We start from the raw sequence: 16929 nt of genomic DNA, 5'->3' as shown, positions 1-16929 counted from the left end.
ACAGCCTTTCCCCTGCATATTACACAGCCCCACCCATATTATGCTTTAAAATTGCACATTCATGGAATAGCGACAAACTACAGTATCTAAAAATCTCCATAGGCTATGCTTTAAAAATTTCTACAGGGTATCAGTTTAGAGTTACAGAGGTGGTCTTGTATTAGAATTATTGCTCTTGCACTAATAATCGCTGTAATACCTGACATGTGTGGTTTGAACACTGTTTACATTTGCGGTCACGACTTAAGTATGCATTTCTGTTCTGCGCGCGGTCACAGAATTTTTTTTCATTTATTTTATTAAACAGTTAGTGAGACAGTCAACAGTAAATAGTTTCAAACATGCTTGGGACAAACATAGATCTATACCGTACACACGACCAAGAATCTCGTCGTAAAAGAAACATTGTTTCCTCTATGAGTTTCTTGTCAGCTTGACGAGAATCTTGTCAAGCATTCTTTGCGTACACACTGTCAAGACAAAATCTTGTCGTTCTCAAACGTGGTGACGTACAACACGTACGACGGCACTATAAAGGGGAAGTTCGATTCCACTGGCACAACCCTTGGGGCTGCTTTTGCTAATCTCATGTTACTGCGTGTTAAAGCGGGGGTTCACCCTATCGACGGGAAAATTTTTTTTTTCTTTTACCCTAAAATCAGGCATTGTAGCGCGAGCTACAGTATGCCTGTCCCGAATTTTTTACCCCCGTACTCACCTTGTAGTCGTCCATCGAAGATACCGGGGAATGGGCGTGCCTATGGAGACGGAGGATGATTGACGGCCGGCTCTGGCGCGTCACGCTTTCTCCGGAAATAGCCGAAATAGGCTTGGTCTTCACGACGCGTGCGCATAGCCTGTGCGCAGGCGCCGTGAAGAGCCGAGACCTACTCCGGCTGTCTTCGGGGAGAGTGACGTGCCAGGGCCGGCCGTCAATCATCCTCCTCTCCATAGGCACGCCCATTCCCCGCGGGAGCCGAAATCTACGATGGACGACTACAAGGTGAGTACGGGGTTAAAAAAATCGGGACAGGCATACTGTAGCTCGCGCTACAATGCCTGTATCGATGGTAAAATGTGTCGGGGGGTGAACTACCGCTTTAAGTAAAGTTTGCTAAGAGACAATTTGCGCTTTTCAGTCTGTTACAGCGTGACAAATGTGCTATCTCCATTACAAACGCTACTTTTACCGAAGGGTGCGCTCCCGTCTCATACTTTATTCTGAGTATGCGCGGGTTTCTAAGCATACACACGAATGTGTTTCTCAACGTAAACCAGCCCGACGAGGAATACGACGAGGAAATTGAGACTCCCGACGAGAAAATAGAGAACATATCTCTTTTTTTCTCGTCGAGATCCATGACAATTTTCTCAATGAAAAACTTACACACGACCGTTTTCCTCGGCAAAAAAGCTCTGCCACCAATTTGTCTTGATGGATTTTGTTGAGGAAAACGGTCGTGTGTACGACTAAAAGTTAAGGAAAAAAACAAAACAAATCAACACCCCCCCCCCCCCCAAAAACACTGCAGCCACTTTTCTGTTTTCTATCTTACAATAACCACACTTAGTTTTAAACACACTTCCCCTTTCTTATTGTACCAGATATGGTCTGAGGTTGGTAAATGGCAGAAACCATTGCGTTGGTCGTGTGGAAATCTTCTATGAAGGAGAATGGGGAACGGTGGTGTGATGATTCTTGGGATCTGACAGATGCTCAGGTTGTATGCCGGCAACTAGGCTGTGGCAGAGCAATTTCATCACCTGGCAGTGCCTATTTTGGTCAAGGTACAGGACCTATTATTCTGGATGATGTGAATTGCAGAGGTGATGAAATATTTTGTGGTACTGCCCACACCGAGGGCTGAAACAGCACAACTGTGTCCATCATGAAGACGCTGGAGTCAAACTGTTCAGGTAATTCTACTGGCTTTTGTACAGCCAACATGGCAAAGTTAAGGTATTTATTCAGTATATGTATTAAATAAAAGACAATTTTAGTTACTGGTAAAGTTAAATGCATATACTGTATCAACCATTATTAAAACTAATAGAAATAGTTTTATTAAAGTACTGATCAAGCTCTTATTGCGTGATTCTGAAACTGTTTGGGAGGCCTCTCTGTGCCTGTGAGTCTAGCTGGCTCAGACTAATCTAATGATGACCTATCAAATGGAAACTCTGTTAATGTGATGCCTTAATATCAGCAATTGCCAGGGTACCTGCTACACAGGGAAGCAGCGCCTATGTTTAGCCTGCATAGACATTGACGCCTCACACAGTGACGCTGATGGTCCTACATGTTGGCCTTCTACATTGTCATCTGGTGACATGTTCAAAATAATCTTCTTGTGATCTGTTGCTTTTAACCACTTAAGCCCCGGACGATTATGCAGCTAAAGGACCAGGCCCCTTTTTGCGATTCGGCACTTGCGTCGCTTTAACTGACAATTGCGCGGTCGTGCAACGTGGCTCCCAAACAAAATTGGCGTCCTTTTTTTACCACCATAGACCTTTTTTTTGGTGGTATTTAATCACCTCTGCGGTTTTTATTTTTTGCGCTATAAACAAAAATAGAGCGACAATTTAAAAAAAAAAAAAAACAATATTTTTTACTTTTTGCTATAATAAATATCCCCCAAAAATATACAGTACAGACCAAAAGTTTGGACACACCTTCTCATTCAAAGAGTTTTCTTTATTTTCATGGCTATGAAAATTGTAGATTCACACTGAAGGGATCAAAACTATGAATTAACACATGTGGAAATTATACATAACAAAAAAGTGTGAAACAACTGAAAATATATTTAATATTCTAGGTTCTTCAAAGTAGCCACCTTTTTCAGCAGACACATCTCTAGAACTGTTAAGAGGAGACTGTGTGAATCAGGCCTTCATGGTAGAATATCTGCTAGGAAACCTCTGCTAAAGAAAGGCAACAAGCAGAAGGGACTTGTTTGGGCTAAAGAACGCAAGGAATGGACATTAGACCGTGGAAATCTGTGCATTGGTCTGATGAGTCCAAACTTGTGATCTTTGGTTTCCAACCCCTGTGTCTTTGTGCGATGCAGAAAAGGTGAACGGATGGACTCTACATGCCTGGTTCCACCGTGAAGCATGGAGGAGGAGGTGTGATGGTGTTGGGGGTGCTTTGCTGGTGACACTGTTGGGGATTTATTCAAAATTGAAGGCATACTGAACCAGCATGGCTACCACAGCATCTTGCAGTGGCATGCTATTCCATCCGGTTTGCGTTTAGTTGGACCATCATTTATTTTCAACAGGACAATGACCCCAAACACACCTCCAGGCTGTTGTAAGGGCTATTTGACCAAGAAGGAGAGTGATGGGGTGTCCTGCGCCAGGTGACTACCTCTAGAACCTCATCAAGAGAATGCCAAGAGTGTGCAAAGCAGTAATCAAAGCAATAGGTGGCTACTTTGAAGAACCTAGAATATGAAATATATTTTTCAGTTGTTTCACACTTTTTTTGTTATGTATAATTCCACATGTGTTAATTCATAGTTTTGATGCCTTCAGTGTGAATCTATAATTTTCATAGTCATGAAAATAAAGAAAACTCTTTGAATGAGAAGGTGTGTCCAAACTTTTGGTCTGTACTGTATATAAAAACTTTTTTTTCCCTCAGTTTAGGCCGATACGCATTCTTCTACATATTTTTGGTAAAAAAAATTGCAATAAGCGTTTATTGATTGGTTTGCGCAAAAGTTATAGCGTCTACAAAATAGGGGATAGTTTTATGGCATTTTTATTAATAATAATTTATTTTTTACTAGTAATGGCAGTGATCAGCGATTATTATCGTGACTGCGACATTATGGTGGACACATCAGACACTTTTGACACTATTTTGGGACCATTGTAATTTTTACAGGAAACAGTGCTATAAAAATGCACTGATTACTGTGAAAATGACACTGGCAGTGAAGGGGTTAACATGTAGGGGGAGCTAAAGGGGTTAAGTGTTCCCTAATGTGTGTTTCTTACTGTAGGGGGCGTGGCTGGGCGTGTGACGTCACTGATTGTCGTTCCCTATGATCAGTGACAGGCTCACTAGGAAGCACGGGGAGAGGTTTGTTTACACTTACCTCTCCCCGTTCTTCAGTTCTGTGACCCGATCGCGGGACACCGACGTCGATCGGGTCCGCGGATCCCATGGGCGTGGTCACGGAGCACAGGACCATAGGATATTTAATCGTAATCTAAGTATAGTGCTGGGTTTCAATAATCAATAGGTTGTGTCTCAATTTTAAAATAGTACAAAATAATATATTCCATTGATAGATAGTCCCCCCTCTTTTTTCCTTCTCCTTCCTCTTCACTTTTCTTTTCCTGTCCATCCCCACCATTTTTTTCCTTTTCTATTTTCTCTAAATCAGGGGTGCTCAACCTTTTGAAGTGTGAGGGCCACTTAAGTGATTTGGTAAAAGGGCACAGGCCACAATGAACTCTTCTCTTCCTTCCCATCTCTTTTCTCCCCCCCCCCCCCCCATTTTAATTTTTTTCCCCTCTAAATCAGGAGTGCTGAACATGGGCTACAATGAAATATAGGGTTTTACCGCCCCCCCCCCCAAACTGCAAATGTAAATGTTCCCTTATTGTCCTAAGCACCATATAAGGCTGCTTTCATATTGATGTGCTGCGGTTTACTCGCACTGTGGGTAGAGTTCAGTGTTTATGGATTAACTGCGCATTACCATAGACTTCTATTACATCTTGTGGGTATGGTGCACTACTGAATTCAGAATTTTTGGTGCACTTTCAGGAAACTTATTAAACCCACAGGACATAATAGAAGTCTATGGCTCAGTACAGCTAACCCACAGGAAAGCTGCAGGTGCACTGCACTGTACCCGCAGATCTGTGTGAAAGCAGCCTAATAGTTGTTAGTCCAATGCGCTAATATGCCCATTGCAAAAGCTACTATGGCCCAGTGTATGTGTTGTTTAATACACTGATCTCCTTTTCCTCTTGCAGCTGCTGCTGGCATCTCTCTCCAGGCTGCTAGAAAGGATTAGAGGTGGAGTGCACTTCTTTTTATTCCGCCTGGGACACAAGCCAGCACTACAGAGGAAGTATCGGCTTATGAAGCTCCTGCTCCCTCTGTGGCTGTCTGCTCTCTCCGCTGTTGGTGCCGGCTCACTGCTCTCTGAGGCTCTGGAATGGCGGGTCAGCAAAGGGTTTGGGTTTTTTCTGCCTGTAAACTTCTCTGCCACTAAACTCCTAAAACTGTATATAGTTTGCATGGACCAATAGGCCAATATAGAGGGCCGTTATCAGGCAGAGAAAAGTAAAAGCTTAAAACAATTCAAACGCACATAGGAGCAGCTTCTCTGAGCTGCAGTGTGCATGAGACCTTAGAAGCTGCAGCAACTCAGAGCCCATCTCCTTTCCTGACTTGAGGTCATCTAGCATCACCTACAGTAGCGTTTTACTCCCCAGCCTTATTGTCTCTGGTTTATAGATTTTGATTAATTGGATTTCAGTTCTTTCAATCACAGAGGCTGAGAATCACATGTGGGCATTGCCAAGGGGAGTCTATATGCAAATAAAGCCTGTCTAGCAATACCTGCTCCTCCAGACTGACATCTACACATTAGGCCATTTTGTTTTTTGCATCACTCCCCAGAGAGCCAGGTCTCTGTTTGCATCGAGGCTGAGAGCTCTTGAGAAGAGTACTGAGGAAGGGTGCTGTGATGTTTATAGAATGCTCTGTACAGCACCCTGCTGTTATGTTCATCCAGGCAGGATATGCCTGCATTGCTCTGAGAAGCACAATGACTAAAATTAGGTAAGTAATTAAAAAAGAAACATGTTATTAAAAAAAAATTATTAGCATGTTGATGAGAGAAAAGGTAGGCAAAGTAGAGTAGATTAAAGTGAGTTTCACCAAAAAGAGGAAGCCCTGATTGTTTGCTTCCTCCCTCCTCTGCTGCCACATTTGGCACCTTTATAAGGGCAGTGGATGCTTCTCAAAACCAGGTACCCCCTCCCACTTCCAGGTAAAACTGGCGCCATCGTTGTATGGCGATCTACGCAATTTCTGTCCCCCTGGGACATAGGTCCCAGAAGACAGCGAACATTCAGAAAGCACAGTGCGACTTGCGCAATGGCAGTAGGCGTCTGCACCCATAGTTGATGGATGGTGCTGACATTACGGGGTCCCTGGACAGGCAAATCAAGATACCTTGATAATGAAAATATAATGAACATGAGCAGCAATAATAAAAAGTTTCTGTTCTTTTGTAAATCATCTTTTGGAAAGTCTATAGCTAAAGATATATATATATTTTATCTCGATTAATATTATTTTTCCCATTTAAATTTGACAGGTTCAGAATATCCTACAGGTAAGTTTATATACAGCCTAGCTTAAAACACTAATGTACACACGATCGGTTCGTCTGATGAAAACGGTCTGATGGATATAAACACTATTTATTCTTATGATTACAGCGAACTGTGGGGGCATTTTGACCAATCCTCGAGGAGACATCTATAAGAAGTTTGGTGATTCTTATTCATCGGATTCCTGTGTATGGTACATTAGTGTTGCCAACAATAACAGAATTCATCTGTCTTTCAACCAATTCTTGTGAGTGTTAAACAGATTTTTTTCGTATATATGTATGTAGCACTACCCCCACAGGAGCTGCTGGTTACATTTTGGGTTTGCACGTTACCTTTGTAGCTTCGTTGTCAGGGTGGGAAAGTCCATAAGAAATGCAATGTCCAGGCAGATGTAAAACCTCCAACAGTTAGGTTTTATTTCTTTTTACTGCAGGGTAACTTGAAATAGAGAAAGCAGGGGAAGGTTCAGGCACACAGTACAGAATAAATCAGTCTCCACTCTCAGCTATTGAGTGGGTATTGCTCACCCGGATAGTCCACTCTTACTTGGCCTAGCAGGCGGGATGATGCACAACTAATGTCCAGACAGTCTCTGCCACAGACCTCCTGAAATGAACTTGGTCTCTGCCACAGACCTTTGAATGAATTTGGTCCCTGCCACAGACCTTTGAATGTATGTGGATGCGTCCAGGAATCCTCTGCCACAGGATTTCAAAGTCCCGAACCTCCAGCCAAGCAGTAAGAGAGCCTTCAAGCCGGAACCGGCAGACTGCAGGGTGTTTTTAATGTAGTGGATCCCTCCCTTGATTGGGTCACCAGGCCTCACCCGAGACATTAGCACTTTGCCGGTCTCCTCCAGGGCAGGTACTCCCCCGGTTTCCTTCATCAAGATAGCTTCCTCGCTTACTTGACCATAGATGTAGGTATGTATTTTGGGCTTTTAGATACATTTTTTAACTTGCTTCAGTGATTATTTAGGCCTTGATCAAACAGGGTGCAAGTGAGCTGCCTCAAATGCTGAACTTACCCACACCTACATGCCTGTCTGCACCTGGAGGCTAGGAGATCCTGAAAAAAAAGGCCATCCATGGTATAGAGGCCTCAGTGCCCATGTGAACGAGGCCTAGAATGTGCCCAGAATTTTTTTTGAAATCCAGCTGCCATTCACTGAATCGACATGTAAAGTTTCTAAAGTTCACTAATTATCTTTCTTTGTTGTTTATTTTCTTCTTTTTTGGAACAGAAAAAGGAATTCACAGCATGTCAGGTGTCCTTCTGTGTTGGTTTATGATGGCACCCCACGTGGATCAGTCTTACTTGGGAGCCTATGCGAAACAGAAACCCGAAGTTTTATTTCCTCATCCAACAGCATAAGTATAGTGTACTCCAGTTATAACGGCGGTCAAGACTTGGAATTCTCTGCTTCATATGACTCAGTCTTCTCCAACAACAATAATGGTACTTTTTATATGTACAGTAAATCTAAATCACCTATATCTAAAATTGGGAATCATTTCTACAAATGAAAAAACACCCTCTAAAATTAACAAATGCTTCAATTTAGATGTATACAAAATGAAAAAATCCAAAAAACGAAATTCATAATCCAAACTATAGACGACAGTAACAGAGATATGGTATATAGTCCATTTACAAGCATGTTTAAATATTGTACTATAACTTCAATTATGAATTTATTTTTGGTGTATATACTGTATGGAAGTCAATATTCGTCTTGTAACTTGTGTATTCTTATCCTCCACCAAAGCCCCCAAATATTCCTAAGGCAAAGAAAGCCCCTTAACCATATGCAACAATTCTCATGCCAGTTTACCAGCAACAAATGCAGAATTGTGAAAGCCTGGGAAAGTGTCAGGGGATGTTCCAAATCAGGAATTGCTGTATTTTCTCAGTACCTGCTACTTTTTATCAGTATTGGTTTTCTTTCAATATGCACACACCTTGGAAATTAAGTATTTATATACAAAACATTTTAGTTTTGGATAGAGTAGGGAATGATTAAAACCCCTGTCAATTTGTATTCTTGTCTGTGTCCTCACTAGTTAGACTCACCCCTGTCTATTTGTCCTTGTGGCCATTTTCGCTGTGTTTGGGCATTGTGATTGGCTACTCTGGTCTGACTTCTGCATCCTGGAGGTAAGTTGCACCCCTAGACTGGGTACTTCCAAGAGCTCCCCTATACAAAGGAGTAGGGGAGTGCAAAAGAAATTACTATCAGAGTGTGAAGGGTCGGTCTATTTCTTTAGCGTGATATTAAACCCTCAGTATATTTAATTGCTTGCCTACAGAGACAATTTTTTAAATTTACACATGCATTTTAAAATCTACATTTCTTTACAAGAGAATTACTTAGATCCCCAAACTCTATACACTTTGTGAAAGCAAACGATAGCCTGGATCTAGGATCCAAAGGACTCTATAAGGAACACAGGGTTATTTGAAGACTAACACTGGCACTTAAAAGTACCATAAGCCTCCTATAGCAGAAATGGAACACTAGGCACTTCTTTGCATCAGGTCAGGCTCGCCTTTATAGTTAATGTATTTGCTATTGTGGCAAATCATTTTTCCTATTCTTTTTTTTTTTTATTTATTTTTTTTTACAGTAACTGTATCATGCCATTCATAGCTCTTGGCTATCTTAATTCTCTGGGATATTCTGAAAATGACATTTTTCTCAATGATCTACAATGTCGTCCTACCACTGTATCAGATGACTGAAATTTCACATCCCTTATCAGCAATAATAAATAGAAATGGTGACTGCGCTGTGGGAAAGAGGGGGGGTGGGGGGGAGGCCGTGGGTGAAATAGACAATGAAAAGAAAATTACTATGATACTGGAATGTACAGTAAAAACTGAGTGCATATAAATAGTACAGTGAATGAACACCTATAGTGCTACAAACGGATAACAGTGAAAACCACAGTGCATATACTGAGCATACAAAACAACACAATGCATGGAATAAAGTGCATCTATGATATAAATGACATAGGAAATGTAATCACACATGTGATAAAATACCATCCATAAGAGTGAAAATATCTAAGTCCAATAAATAGTCCACAGAACAGTGTCACGATGAAACACCAATGCAAGCGTGCTTAAATGGGATCTTCAGTGAAATCACCTCTGAGTGCACAGCAGCTCACCTCACTGCTGTTTGTCCAAAACAGCTAGAAATGTCACAGGTCAAACTGATGTAGAACACTGCAAACCACCTTCTCCTTAATTCCCAGGGCAGATCTCCAGTAGCCAATGTATAGCATGAAGAGAGAAGATAAAACAAAGTGCATGTAGCGAAAACACTGTAAGGGGACCTTGTGAAAAAAGGGTAAGAGTAGGTCTCGGATGATGCACTCACATGTAACAAAAAACACAGCGGATGTCAATCCACGAGTGCCCCAAACTCGATCCCCCTCAGAGTGTCAGCTAGATAGTTCTGATCCCCAGGCGTCTATCGGTCAACTGGTGGTCCAGTGTGGGTGGCCATTCCTGGTGGTCCTGGGCCATAAGCCTCCTATAGCACAGATGGAACACTAGGCACTTCTTTGCTCAGGTCAGGCTCACCTTTATAGTTAATTTATTTGCTGGCTATTGTGGCAAATCATTTTTCCTATTCTTTTTTTTTTCCTTTTTACAGTAACTGTCTCATGCCATTCAAATTACATGGATGTTAGGGTAGCTCTTGGCTATCTTAATTCTCTGGGATATTCTGAAAGTGAGATTTTTCTCAATGATCCACAATGTCGTCCTACCACTGTATCAGGCTGGCTGAAATTTCACATCCCTTATCAGCAATGTTTAACAGTCAAGCAGGTAACATATGGCAAATCTGCTTTTATTTTTATGCCTGTATTTATTTAAAATGTACTCTAATTTAGTGACTCTTGCGTATTTCTGCTTCTTTTTGGCTAGGACTCTCATAACTTTATTTTCTACTTTGCTGTTTAAAGGAAACTTTACTGTATTTTAGGCATTACTGATTTTCAATTATATCCAAAATCCTTTCTGAAAGTAATATTTTTAGGTGCTTACTGAGCTGTATTTTAATAATTACATTTCTCATATCTTATTGTAGATTCTGTGGTAACCCTATATTAGGAAATAGTTTGATAAATTGTGGGCAACTGATCAATAAAATCAATTACATGTAGCACTGTTTTTTGTGTGTGTGTCGACGGTGGGTGTCATGTGAGATGACGCATCAATTACAGCTAATGCTATAGCAGTACCTGGGCAAACATGGGATCCCTAGCCCCTGGTAAATGGGAGTTTAACAGTAAAGGGGTTGTAAAGGTACAATTTGTTTTCCTAAATATCTTCCTTTACCTTAGTGCAGTCCTCCTTCACTTACCTCATCCTTCGATTATGCTTTTAAATGTCCTCATTTCTTTCTGAGAAATCCTCTCACTTCTTGTTCTTCTGTCTGTAACTCCACACAGTAATGCGAGGCTTTCTCCCTGGTGTGGAGTGTCATGCTACCCCCTCCCTTGGACTACAGGAGAGTCAGGAAGCTCTCTACGTTGCAGATAGAGAAAGGAGCTGTGTGATACAAACAAGAGGTTTAAATGACCCATGTCTTGGCCCTTTACCTTCTTCCTCGTCCCCTTGTTGTGATATTATCACATACTGCAGTTCTGGAACCTAGGCAGAACCAGTTGCTGCTGGGCACCAGCGCTGTATCCTGGCCTAGGCCAACAAGGCCCAGGCCTAGGGGCAGCACTTTTGCAGGGGGGCAGCATGGAAAGAGTCCCCGCCGGCTTGCGCTACACTGACCCACTGTCTCTTATGGGGCGGACTGGGGCTGAGAGACAAATTAGGTCTAACGCCCCCATAAAGCGGCCACACTGGCTTCTGGTAGCGGGCGGCGGCCGGCATTCCGCAACTGTTTGGGGGCGGTGGGGGGGCGCCGCTTATAATTTTGACTGTCCTATCATCCTGACCGCAAACCTTCCTCACTGTGCTATATGTTTTCTGCTGCACCATTGGCATGGTTATATACTTCTTATTCCCTGTCCATAAAATTATCAGAAATTTGTGCTTAAAGTAGACTATAGGCAACACTTTATTTTTTTTCATTTTGGAGAGTTAGGGAGGGTTATAGCCCATGTCAAGTTTATTTCTTACCATCCCTGTCCCATTGCAGAGACTTCCCCTCACTTCCTGCCGTCCAATAGCCAAACAGGAAGTGGAGGAAATCTATTGACAAACTTAAGGAAAGCATTGCCGCCCCCCAGGCCCCCTCAGAACTTACTCGAGATGCCCCACTCAAAAATTTCAGGGTGGGTCTTAACAGCAAGGGGTGTGGCCTTGACAGGAAGGGGTGGGTCATTTTTAAATGCATGAGTTTAGTCAGTGCTAGGCAGCACCAAACCTAAAGACACCACTGGCTGGACAGCCAATGCAAAGGATGTCAATGTCACCCCGGCAGCACAAGGATACCTGAACAAAAAACTCCCTCTCTGCAGCTAGGAATACTTTGGACCCAGTGAGCTTGATTTACCAAAATTGGAGAGTGCAAAAATCTGGTGCAGCTGTGCGTGGTAGCCAATCAGCTTCTAACTTCAACTTGTCAAATTAAGCTTGACAAAGAAACCTGGAAGCTGATTGGTTTCTATGCAGAGCTGCACCAGATTTTGCACTCTCCCGTTTTAGTAAATTAAACCCCAGTGTGTCAAGTGACCACAGATTAGGTAAGCATTTTGGGCTTGAAGATTGGTATATTTAATATAGTGCAAAAATTAGAAAGGGTTAAAGGGTAAATGATGGGACATGGTGATAGTGTACTCAGAGAGTTGAGCTTTAAACATTTTAATATACCTACTGCCTATCCCTTTTTAGGTTGAAAACTGACACTATCAATTACTCCAATACCCTGAATACCGACACAGAAAACCTCATAGTGACATACAGAAAAACATAAAATCTGTCTGTGAAATGTCGGCTGTACCAAGACACATAGTGAAGGGCGTGTACTATCCTGATGAACAATTAAGAACTCAGTTTTGCAATATGGCTTGTATTCTGCCAATCTGACATTCTTTCCCGACCTCAAGTTTTTATACAACCCGTAAACACGCACCCATACTTTGTAAGGCTCAACCAGCCTTTGTTTCCTGCAAGCCTCCTTAATCACGAATGAGACATGACTTGACCTTTTGTAGATACATGCATTGCATCTCCTCATGAGTTTAACTTTAACTGGAAGAGTTACAATATTGTTTACAAAGGGTAAGATACCATCTTTTGAGTATGTTTTTTTTGTTTTTTTGCTTCCTTTCTATGTATTAAATGACTGAAGTGATGTTTGGAAAATGAACCATCTATCATTTGTAACAAAATACAGGAAGTTATGTTTATTGTTATGAAAAGACATTTAGTCTTTTAAGTTTCTACAACTACAGTAGAAGTGGAATACTATTAAAATGGCTGCGCAAGAAGGAACACCTTTTATTTTGCTTTATGGGAACCAAAGATTTTAGTTCAATTGTCTGGAGTAAAAACACTTGTGGAATATCTTGTGAGATCTGCACCTATACGTTGACATGGTAAAATAAGCACTAAATATACCTGCCATCTTATAGTGGGGCTCTAGGCTGAAACCTTTGACATAGTAGGGAAGAGTCATAACCCTTGTTGGGTTTTTGTTACTATATGTGTCCACATTGGTTAGACCTTTCCTTGCTTTTTGCTGTCTAACCATAATAAGGGGTAGAGATAAATCACTCCATTTAACATTTGTGCTGTTGTTGGAAATATTTCCTCGTGTACTGTTGTGTCTTTGGGGCAGGAAGTGAGGGTCAGTCTCCCTAATGCCCTGTACACACGACCGGTTTTTTCTGACATGCCAAAACCCGACGTTTTTCCCAACGTGATTCCTCTCAAGCCTGCCTTGCATATACACGTCCAGTAAAAAAAAACGCTTGAGCAATGCGCGGTGACATCCAACACGTACAACGGCACTAATAAGGGGACGTCCATTCAAATGGCGCCACCCTTTGGGTTAGTAAAAGTTTGGTGAGAGATGATTCAAGCTTTTCAGTCTTCGTGCTTTTCAGTCTGTTACAGCGTGACAAATGTGCTATCTCCATTACAAACGCTAGTTTTACCAGAACGAACGCTCCGTCTCATACTTGATTCTGAGCATGCATGTTTTTTCCCCCCTCGAAAAGCATACACATGAGCGGTTTTCGCGACGAGAAAAAGACTGACAAGAAACACGACAGGAAAAAAAAGAGCAGATTCTAATTTTTGAGGGAAGTTTTCTCGTCGGGAAAACTGCTAAGGGGCATACACACGACCGGTTTTCCCGACCAATCTAAAAAGCTTTGGCGTAAAATGAAGGATGGATGGCCGCACTCCAACCAAACAGGTTGTCTTTATTTAAACGAACAGCAAAAACACTACCAGATCACAGCAACAGAAACAGGAGATAACCGACATTTCGCACTGACGTTTCGCACTGAATAAGCACATAAGTCAGAGCGAAACGTCGGTATCCTCCTGTTTCTGTTGCTGTGATCTGGTATGTTTTGCTGTTCGTTTAAATAAAGACAACCTGTTTGGTTTGGAGTGCGGCCATCCATCCTTCATTTTACGCCAATTGCTTGCCTAGTGCACTGCCAGCACCCTTGGAATCCTACACCTGTGTATGACCCTATAGCAGACCCACTTGAGCGGTGATTTTCCTTCAATCTAAAAAGCTGCAGGTTTCTCGTCTGGAAAACCGGTCTTATTTTCAGGGGATGTCTTATTTTTCCATGAAGAATATGGTACACATTTATTGTTGAACACATGTCATTTTAATGACCCCCCTACCCCCACCCCTGTGCCAGTGGACACCTTCACCAGACATCCTCCCCACCCCTTTATCAGACATTTCCCCCCTACCCCAGTCACCCCTGTGTGTCCACACAATGTGCCAGACTCCTGCTCCGCGCTACTCACTGTTTAATTGTGAGTCGGCCAGACTCCGTCAGGGCAAAGCGAGCAGCAGGCGGCAGCTTGTCCTGGCGGTGGTGCGGCCTCTCTGATGAAAAGAGACCGCACACTTCCTATCTGCACTGTGGCCAATAGTGAGCTTGCACGGCGGCGCCTACTGCTACGGTCCAGGGTACAGAGTTACGGTAGCTTCGGGGGCCTTTATTATCGTGATGCCTTATGTTCGGGGGAGGCCCTATTATCGGGGAGGTCTTATTTTCGGGGGGGATGCCTTATATTTCAGCGAGAGGCAAAACTTTAAGTAGGTTTTATTTTCGGGGGATGTCTTAATTTCAGGGGAAACACGGTAGGCATGCACACAAGGATATTATTAAAATGTATCCAAATCCAATAATAAACATGCTATATTGTATCCTAGAAGTCCTTATCTGTGGCAACTGTTAGTTTTTGTCTTTTTTTTTCAGGATTTTTTCTTAATTTTTTTTTTATATTATATTCTTTAATGTACATATGTATTGAATATACAGTATTTTTAGATGTACAGAGAGTCCCATGTATTGTCGGTTTGGGCTATTGTGCTATATCCATTATGAATAACACTAAAAAACATATGGGCAACAAAAAACAATAATTCAGTATTCTTTTACATTTCAGTTGCAGCAGCCTCCCTGGTTATAGGATATATCCTTCCTCTACAAACAGCACAGTCCGGTTTGGATTCGGTGCTTTAGCTTTCTGAAGAAACATTCCGGTGTCTACATTCAGTGTAGATTGAGTGTGTGTCGTAGGGGCAGCCAAAGCTCGCACTGCAATCAGAACTGTGTGCCAAGGCGTAAGAGAGCGGCTGAACCCCACCACTACGAGGAGGTACACGTTGTTGTTGGACCTGTTGAAGCTCTGGAAGAATGAGTAAATGGCTAACTCAACAGATTTCACAATTTATAGTTTTACTAATTTACGTTCATGTCTTATTGATCTATTCTTGCTTTGAGCTGGAAATAATAATGTTGTAGTTAATGCTGCTGGTTTAACACTTATATTATAAATCAAATATTAAACGCATAATAAAAACAAAAGCAACTGCATTATATCATGGTGTACTGTTTGTTTTACATTACAATATACAACTTTAAAGTGTATAAACTTTGAACAAGATTCTTCTTCTGTTAAATGTTAATTGGTAAGCTATAAATATAACATTATTATGTGATGTAAAGTGCATCCATAATGAAAACCTTTTTTTAACTTTTGAATAGAGTGGGAAAAGTTAGACCCTCTGCCAGGTTTTTATTGCTGTATGATTCTTCATTGAAGAGATTACCCTCTCTATTTGTACTGGAGGCCATTGTCATTGAGAAAGAAAGTGAGGGTAAATCCAAAAGAGTCCTCCTCAGAACAAGAGGTGAGGGGAAATATTTCAAGGGGGGCAATTGTTGAAGGGATAACTGGCTAATAATGGAAATTCCCATAATTTTGGAAGATTTCTCAATGTCCTGAGTAAATAGAGCAAAAAAAAAAAAGGCTATACATACACTTTACAGGGGTTGTAAAGTCTCTAAGTTTTTCACCTTATGCATTAAGGTGAAAAACTTTCTGTGCTGCAGCAGCCCCCAGAACCCCTGGGTTGAGTCCTGCTGTCTGTGTAAATAGACGCAGCAGCGGGACTCGTGAGCGAACCCGCAGGGTGCCCCCAGGGAATGCAGGTCTCCTTGGGGGGGCCTGATGAAGAGGAGGAGCCAGGAGTGCCGAGGGGGAACCCCAGAAGAGGAGGATCTGGGCTGCTCTGTGCAAAACCCCTTGCACAGAGCAGGTACGTATAACATGTTTGTTATTTAAATAAAAAAAAACCTTTACAAACACTAAGTTTTTGTATCACAGCTTCTGGATATTTGCATTTGTTGGGCTAGGCCTGGAGATATCTATCATATACTTGGGACCCCATGGAACCTCCAAAATAAGGTGTATCTAAACCCAAGAAATAAAATGTAATATACTGCAGTTTCCTATGCTTAGATGTGGTAGCTGCCTTAGCATTCTTCTTGTATCCCTTTATCACCTGGTGATCCTGCCAGTTACATACTTTACTTTCCTGGAGTGAAAATGCTCATTCACTGTGTGGTATCTATGGAGAAGCAGCATTCTCACCCTAGAAGTGTGTTAGGACAACACTGCTCACTGTAGTCTCTCTGCCTGGGCTGTAAGTAGCTCTTGCTCTCTCTTTCTACCTGCAGGTCCCTGACAATGCAAAGTGACAATTCCCTACACTTTTCCTGGGTAGCCCACTCTCCTTGCAAACCCCGTAACTCTACCTGGTACACCATTTTGGTTCCTTCACTTCTCCTGGATGGTGGCTGGACTAAAAACACACTGACCAATCAGAATTCATCTTGGTCCAGACTGACAATCTTAGGGCTCCTCTGCCACTGTTGCTGGGGATGAGTCCTCTTTAGCTGCATAAGCAACCAATCAGGGCACAGTCCAGCCTTCTCTCTCTCCTGCAGCCATCCAAAGAAAAACAAAGTCTTGCTGCTATCTATATTCAGCACTGCCAGGCGGGATTTAAACAGCCTAGATGGTGCTACACTT

At 42.1% G+C, this 16929-nt stretch overlaps 2 protein-coding genes across 6 annotated transcripts in view; both read left to right on the top strand.

Moving 5' to 3' along the window:
- LOC120947021 (mucin-5B-like) overlaps window positions 1-1697 on the top strand; it is a 31880-nt gene extending 30183 nt beyond the window's left edge. For all 5 annotated transcript variants that reach the window (XM_040361941.1, XM_040361939.1, XM_040361937.1 and 2 more), the window contains one exon: window positions 1606-1697. In XM_040361941.1, coding sequence (XP_040217875.1) covers window positions 1606-1616 — 11 coding nt within the window. In that variant the 3' untranslated portion in view covers window positions 1617-1697. The remainder of the gene's footprint in view (window positions 1-1605) is intronic.
- LOC120947020 (CUB and zona pellucida-like domain-containing protein 1) lies at window positions 1617-15433 on the top strand. Its single transcript, XM_040361935.1, has 7 exons — window positions 1617-1917; window positions 6357-6374; window positions 6481-6619; window positions 7619-7833; window positions 10043-10218; window positions 12244-12633; window positions 14998-15433. Exons 1-6 carry the CDS (start codon window positions 1890-1892, stop codon window positions 12253-12255), a joined length of 588 nt encoding a protein of 195 aa, XP_040217869.1. The 5' UTR covers window positions 1617-1889; the 3' UTR covers window positions 12256-12633; window positions 14998-15433.
- The last annotated feature ends 1496 nt before the right edge of the window (window positions 15434-16929 follow it).

The sequence above is a fragment of the Rana temporaria genome, chromosome 8 (genome assembly GCF_905171775.1).
Source record: "Rana temporaria chromosome 8, aRanTem1.1, whole genome shotgun sequence".
NCBI classification, from domain to species: Eukaryota; Metazoa; Chordata; class Amphibia; order Anura; family Ranidae; genus Rana; species Rana temporaria.
Note: the sequence above shows the minus strand (reverse complement) of the source record. Positions and strands in the feature narration are given on the sequence as shown.